This window comes from Engystomops pustulosus, chromosome 2 (assembly GCF_040894005.1).
Source record: "Engystomops pustulosus chromosome 2, aEngPut4.maternal, whole genome shotgun sequence".
Classification (NCBI taxonomy): Eukaryota; Metazoa; Chordata; class Amphibia; order Anura; family Leptodactylidae; genus Engystomops; species Engystomops pustulosus.
The window spans coordinates 14,919,318-14,937,728 of NC_092412.1; the positions used below are offsets into that span (position 1 = coordinate 14,919,318).

At 48.1% G+C, this 18,411-nt stretch overlaps 1 protein-coding gene across 8 annotated transcripts in view; it reads left to right on the forward strand.

Annotated features, from left to right (window-relative positions):
• The window catches only part of ARAP1 (ArfGAP with RhoGAP domain, ankyrin repeat and PH domain 1), a 142,860-nt gene that overhangs the window by 104,985 nt on the left and 19,464 nt on the right, over nt 1-18,411 (forward strand). For all 8 annotated transcript variants that reach the window (XM_072133784.1, XM_072133782.1, XM_072133787.1 and 5 more), the window contains 14 exons: nt 910-1,044; nt 1,195-1,330; nt 1,421-1,523; nt 1,609-1,804; nt 2,071-2,113; nt 2,197-2,360; nt 4,002-4,208; nt 4,469-4,574; nt 5,478-5,625; nt 6,049-6,132; nt 6,208-6,276; nt 17,638-17,755; nt 17,933-18,049; nt 18,119-18,252. In XM_072133784.1, coding sequence (XP_071989885.1) covers nt 910-1,044; nt 1,195-1,330; nt 1,421-1,523; nt 1,609-1,804; nt 2,071-2,113; nt 2,197-2,360; nt 4,002-4,208; nt 4,469-4,574; nt 5,478-5,625; nt 6,049-6,132; nt 6,208-6,276; nt 17,638-17,755; nt 17,933-18,049; nt 18,119-18,252 — 1,760 coding nt within the window. The remainder of the gene's footprint in view (nt 1-909; nt 1,045-1,194; nt 1,331-1,420; nt 1,524-1,608; nt 1,805-2,070; nt 2,114-2,196; nt 2,361-4,001; nt 4,209-4,468; nt 4,575-5,477; nt 5,626-6,048; nt 6,133-6,207; nt 6,277-17,637; nt 17,756-17,932; nt 18,050-18,118; nt 18,253-18,411) is intronic.

The window sequence follows — 18,411 nt, forward strand, 5'->3', positions numbered from 1 at the left end:
GCAGGCGGAGGAGCGCCGGTTTCTGGGTGCAGGCGGAGGAGCGCCGGTTTCTGGGTGCAGGCGGAGGAGCGCCGGTTTCTGGGTGCTGGCGGAGGAGCGACGGTTTCTGGGTGCAGGCGGAGGAGCGCCGGGGGGCATGGTGCAGGCGGAGGAGCGCCGGGGGGCATGGTGCAGGCGGAGGAGCGCCGGGGGGCATGGTGCAGGCGGAGGAGCGCCGGGGGGCATGGTGCAGGCGGAGGAGCGCCGGGGGGCATGGTGCAGGCGGAGGAGCGCCGGGGGGCATGGTGCAGGCGGAGGAGCGCCGGGGGGCATGGTGCAGGCGGAGGAGCGCCGGGGGGCATGGTGCAGGCGGAGGAGCGCCGGGGGGCATGGTGCAGGCGGAGGAGCGCCGGGGGGCATGGTGCAGGCGGAGGAGCGCCGGGGGGCATGGTGCAGGCGGAGGAGCGCCGGGGGCATGGTGCAGGAGGAGGAGTGCCGGGGGGCATGGTGCAGGCGGAGGAGCGCCGGGGGGCATGGTGCCGACGGAGGAGCGCCGGGGGGCATGGTGCAGGCGGAGGAGCGCCGGGGGGCTGGATGCTGGCGGAGGAGCGCCGGGGAGCTGGGTGCAGGCGGAGGAGCGCCGGGGGGCTGGATGCTGGCGGAGGAGCGCCGGGGGGCTGGGTGCAGGCGCCGGGGGGCTGGGTGCTGGCGGAGGAGTGCCAGGTGCACAGAGAAGGCAGATGAGCGCCGGTGACATGGAGGGGGTTCCCTTCTATAGAGTATTGTTGGGGTTGTGCTTCCCCCCCCATGTACTTCCAGTGTTGTATGATATTTATGATGTGTTGTCTGGCTGTGACATCTAGTGGACGCTGCCAGTATTGCTGCGCCATATAATATTAATGTATTCGTATCCCGCTCTCCTCTGATCAGAGATTCCCCGTCTGGACCTGGGCAGTAACCTGGAGAAGCAGTACTACATCATGCACCGCTCCATCACACACAATGGCTACCTCTACAAGACCTCGTCCATGACCCGACCCATCACTGACAGGAAGTCCAAGGAAGGTGCGTGTCATAGGGGGCGCCGCACCCTATAGATTTACACATAATCCACCACCTGCCTCATTGATTCTGGATCAGCCCTGTCTAATCTGTAACCTTGTACCAGAATCCTGCACTTACATTGTATGTGAGCAGATTTTCCGGATTTTGCAGAGTTTAGTCGCCGCTGGTGCGTCCTCAATGAGGGGACCCTCAGTTACTACGAGAACAACCACAGCTCCACCCCCAACGGCGAGATCCACATGGATGAGATTGTGTGTGTCGCTGTCATGCCCCCGGACACCCACGGGTGAGAAGATCCTACCCCACCCCTCTCTATCCCCATCCTTCCCCCTTGACAGGTTTGTGTCTCTGACCCTCTGATAACTCTTCCTGGCAGGTATGAAAGAACCTTTGAGATCTACACTAAGTCAGAGAGACTCTACCTTTTTGCTGCGGAGACCCCGGAGGAGGCCAGGGAATGGGTTAAATCCATCACTAAGGTAGCGGCGTCTGCTGTGCGGGGTCCCGCTTGCGCTTCCATGTTATAGCGCCCCCTAATGGTCAGCGTCACCTCTTCTCTTCCAGTGTTTTCTGCCTCTGAAGGCGGAGGAGCTCCTAAGTTACGACTTTGACCGGATCGGGAGGCTGCAGTTCAAGGGGGGACGGAGCCTGGAGCGGACCAGGGTGGGGTGGTTCTCCCTCTGTAAGACCTACCTGTACATCTACCTGGAAGATAGCGAGACTGTGGAGGTCATCAACCTGAGGAAGCTCACTGAGCTGTGTATGTCTGGGTAATAGGGGGGATTGGGAAACGTGCCAGGAAGAACTAACAGAGGGAAATGTGAGGTGATACTGGGAGTTGCCGATATATTTGGCCACATTTGGCAATGTGGTAGAAGATATCAGGAGTAAAGTCTAGTGAAGTAGCTGAGGTTACGCTGCCATAGGCAGAGGACCTGCACTAAGGTCACAGAACACTGGGACTCAGGTAGTTCTTCCTGGCAGTAATATATAGAAGTAATAACGTCAGATTCTTGCTTTTTACAGCCACAAAAGATAAAGATGTCCTGGTCCTGGTGGAGAGGGGAAGGTAAGTGTCTCCGAGCTGCAGTATGGAGTAATGTCTCACCTCATTCTGTATTATTTATGTGCACGTTTAACCCCTGCCCCCAGGATAACCTACATCATGGCGGAGAGGAAGCTGGACTTCAGTGGCTGGTCGGCGGCCATTAAGAAGGCGAGCAGCACCTCCGGTGACACCCTGTCCGAGCAACAGCTGACCGACGCCGACGTCCCCTGCATTGTGGAGAAGTGCATCCACCACATCTCCAGTTTTGGTAACTTTTTGTTGTGTCAGGGGGGCGGGGCTTAACAGGTTCTTAAATGGGTTTTCTGCCCAAAAAATAAAATTTGGTAGTCACTCTACTCAGAAAGCTTCTATCTGTGTCCCCTTGTCTTTGCTGGGTCCTAAACCTAGGACTCCTAACATGGAAGGTGATAACTTAGTGAGGTGAGACACAAGCTGTTATGTGCTTAAAAGCCTCAATAGCAACGTTCTTCTATGTATCTGTGTAGTAGAACATGGATATTAAAGGGGTTTTCCCACAAAGGAAAGATAGGCCCTATCCACAGGATAGGGCCTAACTTGCTGATCAGTGGGGAGCTAAGTGTTGAGACCCCCGCAAATCCCGAAAACGGGGGGGTCCGTTGGGTCCGTTGACGGAGATTGGTGAGTGCGGCACTCTGCAATCTCCTTCAGCTCCATAGAGATTAATGGAGCAGGAAGGTCTTGCGCTGCCGTCTGCTCCATCAATGAGACGGTCCGACAGACCCCTCGTTTTCTCGATCTGCAGGGGTCGTGCTGATGATCAGCAAGTGAGGCCCTTTGCTTTGTGGGAAAATCCCTTTAAGGTTCTTCAGTTAAGAGGCTTCTCTGCCTAATAACAGATAATCCTGTGGCTCCCAATATTATGTTTTTGTTGCCCTCTGTAGCCCTCCCTGTAATTTGTATCCATTTGTGTATCTAGGACTTCATATATGGAAGGTTACATCATAGTGAGGCGAGACATGAGCCAGAGGGAGGATGTTCTCTGCCCGAAAGCCTCAATAGCAATGTTCTATGTATCTACGTATCAACTTATGTATCTGGTATATAGATATACGTCAATGTAGCTGCAGTTTGTGCCTGTATGGACGAATATCTAGGACCCTTCCTTCCTCCCTCTGATAACATACAGTGTTATTACCTTCCGGTCCAGAGACAGTCACCTCTCAGCACTCTCACTATGCTCTCGGGATACTTTAGGCAATGTTATCAGATCTCTTTGTTGAGTTTTAAACCTCTGATTCCTGCACAAACCATGCAGGTGGTGTATGATATTTGGGAGATTCTTGGGGATGTTGATGGTCCTGGCCAGTTCCCTTTAAATTCCAGCTAAAATATTTCACTCTGAGGCAGTGTGAGGGTGCCGGAGGTGACTGTCTCTCCATATCAGGGTGAGGGAGACTTCTGGCACTGAAGGCAGCAAATAAGTGATGTGGATCACAATCTCATCTCTTACTGGATTGAGTTATTGAGTCAACCAAAAAACCTCAATAGCAATGTACACAATGTCACCCCCAAGAACATTGCTATTAGGGCTTTTAGGCTATAGTAGGAATAAGTGCAATATACTATGTTGTTGCCTTCCATATCCGTGGTCCTACGTTCCAAGTCCACAAACTGAGAGATTGTAGGCGGGGCTATTATGGTAATTAATTAGATTAATTACAGTTCTTATACTCTGTCATTTTGGTAAAGTTGTGTCACTCAGGTCTCAATGACTTTTAGACTTTGTCCATGGAAGTGGAGGGGGGGGGGCAGTTTTAGGGGAAAAAATTATATTAAAAATGGAAAAATAAAATTGAATATTTCAAGTCAAACCCTTGTGTGTGCCCATATTGTGCCTGGTGATGTCTGATAATCTTGTGCTCCTCAGGGATGGGGTCAGAAGGGATCTACAGGAAGAACGGCCAGAACTCCAAGATCACCAATCTGCTGGAGGCGCTGAAGCAGGACGCCCGGCGCGTGATCCTGACTGAGGAGGAACATGTGGACAATGTATCTGACGCCCTCAAAAGGTTCTTCCGGGGGATCGGAGAGGGGGTGTTTGCAGAGCATTGCATGCAGTGGTTGCACATAACAGGTGAGAGCTCCAGGGTCTAAGACTTAAAGAGGAACTCCAGTCAGTACTAATATCTGTGCCTGTGGTGCAGGGGTCATCCCAGAGTCGCATGGTAAATGCACAGTGTTCTATAAGAATGTCCCCCATTATTCCTCAGAGGAGGGCACTCCAATGGAAGGGGAGTGACAGGCTAGAGAAGTGCCGTAGCACCGCCCCTGAGGGACCTGATTGTGATATAACCAGGCAGCACCTCTGAGTCCCTCATGTCTTATCTTTTCCAGGGATCCAGGAAGAAAATGAGAGAATCCGCCGCTACCAGGAGCTTCTGCAGATTCTACCCCCGGTCAACAGGGCCACACTGGGGGCATTAATCCGCCACCTCTACTGGTGAGTGTCTAATGGCGCCAAGCCCTGTGCCACAGTGATGTCTCGGATCTACAGTGCTGTCTCATGTGCACAGTGTATCAGGGATGTCTTGTACTTACCTCCATAGTGAAGGCTCATAGCCAGAGATGTCTAGTATATACAGTGCTGTCTCTCCTATCCCCGGTGCTGTCTGTCGTACCCTCCGGTGCTGTCTGTCGTACCCCCCGGTGCTGTCTGTCGTACCCCCCGGTGCTGTCTGTCGTACCCCCCGGTGCTGTCTGTCGTACCCGCCGGTGCTGTCTGTCGTACCCTCCGGTGCTGTCTGTCGTACCCGCCGGTGCTGACTGTCGTACCCCCCGGTGCTGACTGTCGTACCCCCCGGTGCTGACTGTCGTACCCCCCGGTGCTGACTGTCGTACCCCCCGGCGCTGTCTGTCGTACCCGCCGGCGCTGTCTGTCGTACCCGCCGGCGCTGTCTGTCGTACCCGCCGGCGCTGTCTGTCGTACCCTTCGGTGCTGTCTGTCGTACCCCCCGGTGCTGTCTGTCGTACCCCCCGGTGCTGACTGTCGTACCCCCCGGTGCTGTCTGTCGAACCCCCCGGTCCTGTCTGTCGAACCCCCCGGTCCTGTCTGTCGTACCACCCGGTCCTGTCTGTCGTACCCCCCGGTCCTGTCTGTCGTACCCCCCGGTCCTGTCTGTCGTACCCCCCGGTCCTGTCTGTCGTACGCCCCGGTCCTGTCTGTCGTACGCCCCGGCGCTGTCTGTCGTACCCCCCGGCGCTGTCTGTCGTACCCCCCGGCGCTGTCTGTCGTACCCCCCGGTGCTGTCTCTCGTACCCTCCGGTGCTGTCTGTCGTACCCCCTGGTGCTGTCTCTCGTACATCCACAGTTCTGTCGCATACTATGTCTCTTTTTTTTTTGCAGCATCCAGCATTTCGAGAAAATCAATCAGATGAGCGTCCATAACTTGGCCATCGTCTTCGGCCCCACGCTCTTCCAGACAGACGGACAGAACTACAAGCCGGGCTGCGTGGTGGAGGACCTGATCAACTTCTACCTGCCCATATTCAACGTAAGTGCGGGGAAAAAGGGGTTAATAATGACTGTTACAATGTGTCACTGTACATTCCTCATAGCAACATAATCCCAGAGTCAGAAGCGTTAACCGAGGACATTTTTTTTCCGTTTTCCATTGAAACGTTGTTGGAAAAATGCTAAATGTTAAAAGTTCTGTGGTGCCCACCTACAGGACCGCGCTTTTTTTTTTTTTTTTTTTAACTGTATTGAATTTTCAATTTTATGAAACAAAAGAACAAAACCCATTCCTACCTGTTGTTTTTTCCATTTTTACAAAATTGTTGATATTGATAACTGGACGGGCTGATGTCACTGGAGATGTTTATGTGCTGTATATATGTTTGTGCTGTGTATATGTCTGGTATATAATGATTCTCGCTGCTGGTAAAGTGTCACTTAGTTGCTTGTCTCCTCGCAGGTGGATGAGCAGGAGGTGAAGAAGCAGCTGGAGATCACCGAAACTATCATGAAAGTGCGAAAGGACAACCAAGTCAGGCGGCGGGTAAGATGGCGGCAGCTGCAGCGGCCGGCGCCAGGTGTTATAGTCTCCATATTAACTCACAACTTGGCTCCGCAGGGAGGAGGCGACTTCATCTGCACCGTCTACCTGATGGAGAAGAAGCCCGAGTGTGAACAGAGCGTCCATGTGAGTGACCGCCGCCAGGAGACATCACTAACTACAGGACATGACTGACTAGTAACTACAGGACATGACTGACTAGTAACTACAGGACACGACTGACTAGTGACTACAGGACATGACTGACTAGTGACTACAGGACATGACTGACTAGTGACTACAGGACATGACTGACTAGTAACTACAGGACACGACTGACTAGTAACTACAGGACACGACTGACTAGTAACTACAGGACACGACTGACTAGTAACTACAGGACACGACTGACTAGTAACTACAGGACATGACAGACTAGTAACTACAGGACACGACTGACTAGTAACTACAGGACACGACTGACTAGTAACTACAGGACACGACTGACTAGTAACTACAGGACATGACTGACTAGTAACTACAGGACATGACTGACTAGTAACTACAGGACATGACTGACTAGTAACTACAGGACATGACAGACTAGTAACTACAGGACATGACTGACTAGTAACTACAGGACACGACTGACTAGTAACTACAGGACACGACTGACTAGTAACTACAGGACACGACTGACTACAGGACATGACTGACTAGTAACTACAGGACATGACTGACTAGTAACTACAGGACACGACTGACTAGTAACTACAGGACGTGACTGACTAGTAACTACAGGACACGACTGACTAGTAACTACAGGACACGACTGACTAGTAACTACAGGACACGACTGACTAGTAACTACAGGACATGACTGACTAGTAACTACAGGACACGACTGACTAGTAACTACAGGACACGACTGACTAGTAACTACAGGACACGACTGACTACAGGACATGACTGACTAGTAACTATAGGACACGACTGACTAGTAACTACAGGACACGACTGACTAGTAACTACAGGACGTGACTGACTAGTGACTACAGGACATGACTGACTAGTGACTACAGGACACGACAGACTAGTAACTACAGGACATGACTGACTAGTGACTACAGGACATGACTGACTAGTGACTACAGGACATGACTGACTAGTAACTACAGGACGTGACTGACTACAGGACACGACTGACTAGTAACTACAGGACGTGACTGACTAGTAACTACAGGACATGACTGACTAGTAACTACAGGACATGACTGACTACAGGACATGACTGACTAGTAACTACAGGACATGACTGACTAGTAACTACAGGACACGACTGACTAGTAACTACAGGACACGACTGACTAGTAACTACAGGACACGACTGACTACAGGACATGACTGACTAGTAACTATAGGACACGACTGACTAGTAACTACAGGACACGACTGACTAGTAACTACAGGACATGACTGACTAGTAACTACAGGACATGACTGACTAGTAACTACAGGACACGACTGACTAGTAACTACAGGACGTGACTGACTAGTAACTACAGGACACGACTGACTAGTAACTACAGGACATCACTGACTAGTAACTACAGGACACGACTGACTACAGGACATGACTGACTAGTAACTATAGGACACGACTGACTAGTAACTACAGGACACGACTGACTAGTAACTACAGGACGTGACTGACTAGTGACTACAGGACACGACTGACTAGTAACTACAGGACACGACTGACTAGTAACTACAGGACATGACTGACTAGTAACTACAGGACATGACTGACTAGTGACTACAGGACACGACAGACTAGTAACTACAGGACATGACTGACTAGTGACTACAGGACATGACTGACTAGTGACTACAGGACATGACTGACTAGTAACTGCAGGACATGACTGACTAGTAACTACAGGACATGACTGACTACAGGACATGACTGACTAGTAACTACAGGACATGACTGACTAGTAACTGCAGGACACGACTGACTAGTAACTACAGGACACGACTGACTAGTAACTACAGGACACGACTGACTAGTAACTACAGGACACGACTGACTAGTAACTACAGGACACGACTGACTACAGGACATGACTGACTAGTAACTATAGGACACGACTGACTAGTAACTACAGGACACGACTGACTAGTAACTACAGGACACGACTGACTAGTAACTACAGGACATCACTGACTAGTAACTACAGGACACGACTGACTAGTAACTACAGGACATCACTGACTAGTAACTACAGGACACGACTGACTACAGGACACGACTGACTAGTAACTACAGGACATGACTGACTAGTGACTACAGGACATGACTGACTAGTAACTACAGGACATGACAGACTAGTAACTACAGGACGTGACTGACTAGTAACTACAGGACACGACTGACTAGTAACTACAGGACGTGACTGACTAGTAACTACAGGACACGACTGACTAGTAACTACAGGACGTGACTGACTAGTAACTACAGGACACGACTGACTAGTAACTACAGGACGTGACTGACTAGTAACTACAGGACACGACTGACTAGTAACTACAGGACATGACTGACTAGTAACTACAGGACACGACTGACTAGTAACTACAGGACACGACTGACTAGTAACTACAGGACACGACTGACTAGTAACTACAGGACACGACTGACTAGTAACTACAGGACACGACTGACTAGTAACTACAGGACATGACTGACTACAGGACATGACTGACTAGTAACTACAGGACATGACTGACTAGTAACTACAGGACATGACTGACTACAGGACATGACTGACTAGTAACTACAGGACATGACTGACTAGTAACTACAGGACATGACTGACTAGTAACTACAGGACATGACTGACTAGTAACTACAGGACACGACTGACTAGTAACTACAGGACACGACTGACTAGTAACTACAGGACACGACTGCCTAGTAACTACAGGACACGACTGCCTAGTAACTACAGGACACGACTGACTAGTAACTACGGGACATGACTGACTAGTAACTACAGGACACGACTGACTAGTAACTACAGGACACGACTGACTAGTAACTACAGGACGTGACTGACTAGTAACTACAGGACGTGACTGACTAGTAACTACAGGACGTGACTGACTAGTAACTACAGGACACGACTGACTAGTAACTACAGGACATGACTGACTAGTAACTACAGGACACGACTGACTAGTAACTACAGGACACGACTGACTAGTGACTACAGGACACGACTGACTAGTAACTACAGGACATGACTGACTAGTAACTACAGGACATGACTGACTAGTAACTACAGGACATGACTGACTAGTAACTACAGGACACGACTGACTAGTAACTACAGGACACGACTGACTAGTAACTACAGGACACGACTGACTAGTAACTACAGGACGTGACTGACTAGTGACTACAGGACGTGACTGACTAGTGACTACAGGACACGACAGACTAGTAACTACAGGACATGACTGACTAGTGACTACAGGACATGACTGACTAGTAACTACAGGACATGACAGACTAGTAACTACAGGACACGACTGACTAGTAACTACAGGACATGACTGACTAGTAACTACAGGACATGACTGACTAGTAACTACAGGACATGACAGACTAGTAACTACAGAACATGACTGACTAGTAACTACAGGACATGACTGACTAGTAACTACAGGACATGACTGACTAGTAACTACAGGACACGACTGACTAGTAACTACAGGACACGACTGACTAGTAACTACAGGACACGACTGACTACAGGACATGACTGACTAGTAACTACAGGACATGACTGACTAGTAACTACAGGACACGACTGACTAGTAACTACAGGACGTGACTGACTAGTAACTACAGGACATGACAGACTAGTAACTACAGGACACGACTGACTAGTAACTACAGGACACGACTGACTACAGGACATGACTGACTAGTAACTACAGGACATGACTGACTAGTAACTACAGGACACGACTGACTAGTAACTACAGGACGTGACTGACTAGTAACTACAGGACATGACTGACTAGTAACTACAGGACACGACTGACTAGTAACTACAGGACACGACTGACTAGTAACTACAGGACGTGACTGACTAGTAACTACAGGACATGACTGACTAGTAACTACAGGACATGACAGACTAGTAACTACAGGACATGACAGACTAGTAACTACAGGACACGACTGACTAGTAACTACAGGACATGACTGACTAGTAACTACAGGACATGACTGACTAGTAACTACAGGACATGACAGACTAGTAACTACAGGACATGACTGACTAGTAACTACAGGACATGACTGACTAGTAACTACAGGACACGACTGACTACAGGACATGACTGACTAGTAACTACAGGACATGACTGACTAGTAACTACAGGACACGACTGACTAGTAACTACAGGACGTGACTGACTAGTGACTACAGGACATGACTGACTAGTAACTACAGGACACGACTGACTACAGGACATGACTGACTAGTAACTACAGGACGTGACTGACTAGTAACTACAGGACACGACTGACTAGTAACTATAGGACACGACTGACTAGTAACTACAGGACACGACTGACTAGTAACTACAGGACGTGACTGACTAGTAACTACAGGACATGACTGACTAGTAACTACGGGACATGACTGACTAGTAACTACAGGACATGACTGACTACAGGACATGACTGACTAGTGACTACAGGACATGACTGACTACAGGACATGACTGACTAGTGACTACAGGACACGACAGACTAGTAACTACAGGACATGACTGACTAGTGACTACAGGACATGACTGACTAGTGACTACAGGACATGACTGACTAGTAACTACAGGACATGACTGACTAGTAACTACAGGACATGACTGACTAGTAACTACAGGACATGACTGACTACAGGACATGACTGACTAGTAACTACAGGACATGACTGACTAGTAACTACAGGACACGACTGACTAGTAACTACAGGACACGACTGACTAGTAACTACAGGACACGACTGACTACAGGACATGACTGACTAGTAACTATAGGACACGACTGACTAGTAACTACAGGACACGACTGACTAGTAACTACAGGACACGACTGACTAGTAACTACAGGACATCACTGACTAGTAACTACAGGACATCACTGACTAGTAACTACAGGACACGACTGACTACAGGACACGACTGACTAGTAACTACAGGACATGACTGACTAGTGACTACAGGACATGACTGACTAGTAACTACAGGACATGACAGACTAGTAACTACAGGACGTGACTGACTAGTAACTACAGGACACGACTGACTAGTAACTACAGGACGTGACTGACTAGTAACTACAGGACACGACTGACTAGTAACTACAGGACGTGACTGACTAGTAACTACAGGACACGACTGACTAGTAACTACAGGACGTGACTGACTAGTAACTACAGGACACGACTGACTAGTAACTACAGGACATGACTGACTAATAACTACAGGACACGACTGACTAGTAACTACAGGACACGACTGACTAGTAACTACAGGACATGACTGACTAGTAACTACAGGACACGACTGACTAGTAACTACAGGACACGACTGACTAGTAACTACAGGACACGACTGACTAGTAACTACAGGACATGACTGACTAGTAACTACAGGACATGACTGACTAGTAACTACAGGACGTGACTGACTAGTAACTACAGGACACGACTGACTAGTAACTACAGGACATGACTGACTACAGGACATGACTGACTAGTAACTACAGGACATGACTGACTAGTAACTACAGGACATGACTGACTACAGGACATGACTGACTAGTAACTACAGGACATGACTGACTAGTAACTACAGGACATGACTGACTAGTAACTACAGGACATGACTGACTACAGGACATGACTGACTAGTAACTACAGGACATGACTGACTAGTAACTACAGGACATGACTGACTAGTAACTACAGGACACGACTGACTAGTAACTACAGGACACGACTGACTAGTAACTACAGGACACGACTGACTAGTAACTACAGGACACGACTGACTAGTAACTACAGGACACGACTGACTAGTAACTACAGGACACGACTGACTAGTAACTACAGGACGTGACTGACTAGTAACTACAGGACGTGACTGACTAGTAACTACAGGACGTGACTGACTAGTAACTACAGGACGTGACTGACTAGTAACTACAGGACGTGACTGACTAGTAACTACAGGACGTGACTGACTAGTAACTACAGGACACGACTGACTAGTAACTACAGGACACGACTGACTAGTAACTACAGGACACGACTGACTAGTAACTACAGGACACGACTGACTAGTAACTACAGGACACGACTGACTAGTAACTACAGGACACGACTGACTAGTAACTACAGGACACGACTGACTAGTAACTACAGGACATGACTGACTACAGGACATGACTGACTAGTAACTACAGGACATGACTGACTAGTAACTACAGGACATGACTGACTACAGGACATGACTGACTAGTAACTACAGGACATGACTGACTAGTAACTGCAGGACACGACTGACTAGTAACTACAGGACATGACTGACTAGTAACTACAGGACATGACTGACTAGTAACTACAGGACGTGACTGACTAGTGACTACAGGACGTGACTGACTAGTAACTACAGGACACGACTGACTAGTAACTACAGGACATGACTGACTAGTAACTACAGGACATGACTGACTAGTAACTACAGGACATCACTGACTAGTAACTACAGGACATCACTGACTAGTAACTACAGGACATGACTGACTAGTAACTACAGGACACGACTGACTAGTAACTATAGGACACGACTGACTAGTAACTACAGGACACGACTGACTAGTAACTACAGGACACGACTGACTAGTAACTACAGGACACGACTGACTAGTAACTACAGGACACGACTGACTAGTAACTACAGGACACGACTGACTAGTAACTACAGGACACGACTGACTAGTAACTACAGGACACGACTGACTAGTAACTACAGGACACGACTGACTAGTAACTACAGGACACGACTGACTAGTAACTACAGGACACGACTGACTAGTAACTACAGGACATGACTGACTAGTAACTACAGGACACGACTGACTAGTAACTACAGGACATGACTGACTACAGGACATGACTGACTAGTAACTACAGGACATGACTGACTAGTAACTACAGGACACGACTGACTAGTAACTACAGGACACGACTGACTAGTAACTACAGGACATGACTGACTAGTAACTACAGGACACGACTGACTAGTAACTACAGGACACGACTGACTAGTGACTACAGGACACGACTGACTAGTGACTACAGGACACGACTGACTAGTAACTACAGGACACGACTGACTAGTAACTACAGGACACGACTGACTAGTAACTACAGGACACGACTGACTAGTGACTACAGGACATGACTGACTAGTAACTACAGGACATGACAGACTAGTAACTACAGGACGTGACTGACTAGTAACTACAGGACACGACTGACTAGTAACTACAGGACGTGACTGACTAGTAACTACAGGACGTGACTGACTAGTAACTACAGGACGTGACTGACTAGTAACTACAGGACGTGACTGACTAGTAACTACAGGACACGACTGACTAGTAACTACAGGACACGACTGACTAGTAACTACAGGACACGACTGACTAGTAACTACAGGACACGACTGACTAGTAACTACAGGACATGACTGACTACAGGACATGACTGACTACAGGACATGACTGACTAGTAACTACAGGACATGACTGACTAGTAACTACAGGACATGACTGACTACAGGACATGACTGACTAGTAACTACAGGACATGACTGACTAGTAACTACAGGACATGACTGACTAGTAACTACAGGACATGACTGACTAGTAACTACAGGACACGACTGACTAGTAACTACAGGACACGACTGACTAGTAACTACAGGACACGACTGACTAGTAACTACAGGACACGACTGACTAGTAACTACAGGACACGACTGACTAGTAACTACAGGACATGACTGACTAGTAACTACAGGACACGACTGACTAGTAACTACAGGACATGACTGACTACAGGACATGACTGACTAGTAACTACAGGACATGACTGACTAGTAACTACAGGACACGACTGACTAGTAACTACAGGACACGACTGACTAGTAACTACAGGACATGACTGACTAGTAACTACAGGACACGACTGACTAGTAACTACAGGACACGACTGACTAGTAACTACAGGACATGACTGACTACAGGACATGACTGACTAGTAACTACAGGACATGACTGACTACAGGACATGACTGACTAGTAACTACAGGACATGACTGACTAGTAACTACAGGACACGACTGACTAGTAACTACAGGACACGACTGACTAGTAACTACAGGACACGACTGACTAGTAACTACAGGACATGACTGACTAGTAACTACAGGACATGACTGACTAGTTACTACAGGACATGACTGACTAGTAACTACAGGACACGACTGACTAGTAACTACAGGACATGACTGACTAGTAACTACAGGACGTGACTGACTAGTAACTACAGGACGTGACTGACTAGTAACTACAGGACATGACTGACTAGTAACTACAGGACATGACTGACTAGTAACTACAGGACACGACTGACTAGTAACTACAGGACACGACTGACTAGTAACTACAGGACATGACTGACTAGTAACTACAGGACATGACTGACTAGTAACTACAGGACATGACAGACTAGTAACTACAGGACACGACTGACTAGTAACTACAGGACACGACTGACTAGTAACTACAGGACATGACTGACTAGTAACTACAGGACATGACTGACTAGTAACTACAGGACATGACAGACTAGTAACTACAGGACACGACTGACTAGTAACTACAGGACACGACTGACTAGTAACTACAGGACACGACTGACTAGTAACTACAGGACACGACTGACTAGTAACTACAGGACATGACTGACTAGTAACTACAGGACATGACTGACTAGTTACTACAGGACATGACTGACTAGTAACTACAGGACACGACTGACTAGTAACTACAGGACATGACTGACTAGTAACTACAGGACGTGACTGACTAGTAACTACAGGACGTGACTGACTAGTAACTACAGGACATGACTGACTAGTAACTACAGGACATGACTGACTAGTAACTACAGGACACGACTGACTAGTAACTACAGGACACGACTGACTAGTAACTACAGGACATGACTGACTAGTAACTACAGGACATGACTGACTAGTAACTACAGGACATGACAGACTAGTAACTACAGGACACGACTGACTAGTAACTACAGGACATGACTGACTACAGGACATGACTGACTAGTAACTACAGGACATGACTGACTACAGGACATGACTGACTAGTAACTACAGGACATGACTGACTAGTAACTACAGGACACGACTGACTAGTAACTACAGGACACGACTGACTAGTAACTACAGGACACGACTGACTAGTAACTACAGGACACGACTGACTAGTAACTACAGGACACGACTGACTAGTAACTACAGGACACGACTGACTAGTAACTACAGGACACGACTGACTAGTAACTACAGGACATGACTGACTACAGGACATGACTGACTAGTAACTACAGGACATGACTGACTAGTAACTACAGGACATGACTGACTACAGGACATGACTGACTAGTAACTACAGGACATGACTGACTAGTAACTGCAGGACACGACTGACTAGTAACTACAGGACATGACTGACTAGTAACTACAGGACATGACTGACTAGTAACTACAGGACGTGACTGACTAGTAACTACAGGACACGACTGACTAGTAACTACAGGACATGACTGACTAGTAACTACAGGACATGACTGACTAGTAACTACAGGACATGACTGACTAGTAACTACAGGACATGACTGACTACAGGACATGACTGACTAGTAACTACAGGACATGACTGACTAGTAACTACAGGACACGACTGACTAGTAACTGCAGGACGTGACTGACTAGTAACTGCAGGACATGACAGACTAGTAACTACAGGACACGACTGACTAGTAACTACAGGACACGACTGACTAGTAACTACAGGACATCACTGACTAGTAACTACAGGACATGACTGACTAGTAACTACAGGACATGACTGACTACAGGACATGACTGACTAGTAACTACAGGACATGACTGACTAGTAACTACAGGACATGACTGACTAGTAACTACAGGACGTGACTGACTAGTGACTACAGGACATGACTGACTAGTGACTACAGGACATGACTGACTAGTAACTGCAGGACACGACTGACTAGTAACTACAGGACACGACTGACTAGTAACTACAGGACACGACTGACTAGTAACTACAGGACACGACTGACTAGTAACTACAGGACACGACTGACTAGTGACTACAGGACACGACTGACTAGTAACTACAGGACACGACTGACTAGTGACTACAGGACACGACTGACTAGTGACTACAGGACATGACTGACTAGTAACTACAGGACATGACTGACTAGTGACTACAGGACATGACTGACTAGTAACTGCAGGACACGACTGACTAGTAACTACAGGACACGACTGACTAGTAACTACAGGACACGACTGACTAGTAACTGCAGGACACGACTGACTAGTGACTACAGGACATGACTGACTAGTAACTACAGGACATGACTGACTAGTGACTACAGGACATGACTGACTAGTAACTGCAGGACACGACTGACTAGTAACTACAGGACACGACTGACTAGTGACTACAGGACACGACTGACTAGTGACTACAGGACGTGACTGACTAGTAACTACAGGACATGACTGACTAGTGACTACAGGACATGACTGACTAGTAACTGCAGGACACGACTGACTAGTAACTACAGGACACGACTGACTAGTAACTACAGGACACGACTGACTAGTAACTACAGGACATGACTGACTAGTAACTGCAGGACACGACTGACTAGTAACTACAGGACACGACTGACTAGTAACTACAGGACACGACTGACTAGTAACTACAGGACACGACTGACTAGTAACTACAGGACACGACTGACTAGTAACTACAGGACACGACTGACTAGTAACTACAGGACACGACTGACTAGTGACTACAGGACACGACTGACTAGTAACTACAGGACACGACTGACTAGTGACTACAGGACACGACTGACTAGTGACTACAGGACATGACTGACTAGTAACTACAGGACACGACTGACTAGTAACTACAGGACATGACTGACTAGTAACTACAGGACACTGCTGACCAGGGGTAGTTGCTATATTACTTTTTTAGTATTTTGCTCAGATTCTCTGGTTTTCCAGATCGCAGTCACCATGACGGCGCAGGAGCTTACGGAAACTCTGCTGGAGAGACGGGACATCCCGGTAGCGGAGGGCGAGTACTGGAGCTGCTCTGAGGTGGACGACTCCGTAGAATTTGGTGCGTTTACACAGATTTTGTCATTGTTGAGAATCAGTTTACTTATCGGCCACTAGGTGTCACTACATTGCACTGCAAGGACTGACAAAGGATCCTGCTTTCCATCCTGTTGCAAAAAGAGTCCTTGTGCCTGTACTTACCTGTATAGGAGCCTTTATGTGTCTTGTTTGTTGGCAGAGCGCCCCCTGCATTTCTCGGAGCAGGTGCTTCCAATCTTTCAGTCTCAGGTTGACAACAGCAGCCACTTAATTGTGAAGAAGGACCTGCACAGGGACGCCATGCTGTATTACATCAGTGAGTAGTCACCGACCACCGGCTGCTGATATCTGATGTACCGAAACTCACACCTCTCCCTCTCCCCAGGGAACCGGGTGGGAGACTCCAAACACGGGAACATGAGGTTTCGGGAGGAGAAAAGTTTATTGGGATTCGGCAGTTTTCATGAGAGATACTTCATGCTGAACAGCAGCGTCCTGCGCATGTACCGAGACGTGCGGGTGAGTAGTGAGTGCACCTCGGGTGTCACCAAGAGAGAAATGCTGCAAAATCATCAGAGCAGCAAAACATTGTATCCAGGAGCCACAAGCACTGAGAGCTGCTGCCCCCCCTACACTGCCCCCCTATGTCCGAGTATATAACTACTATAATACTGCCCC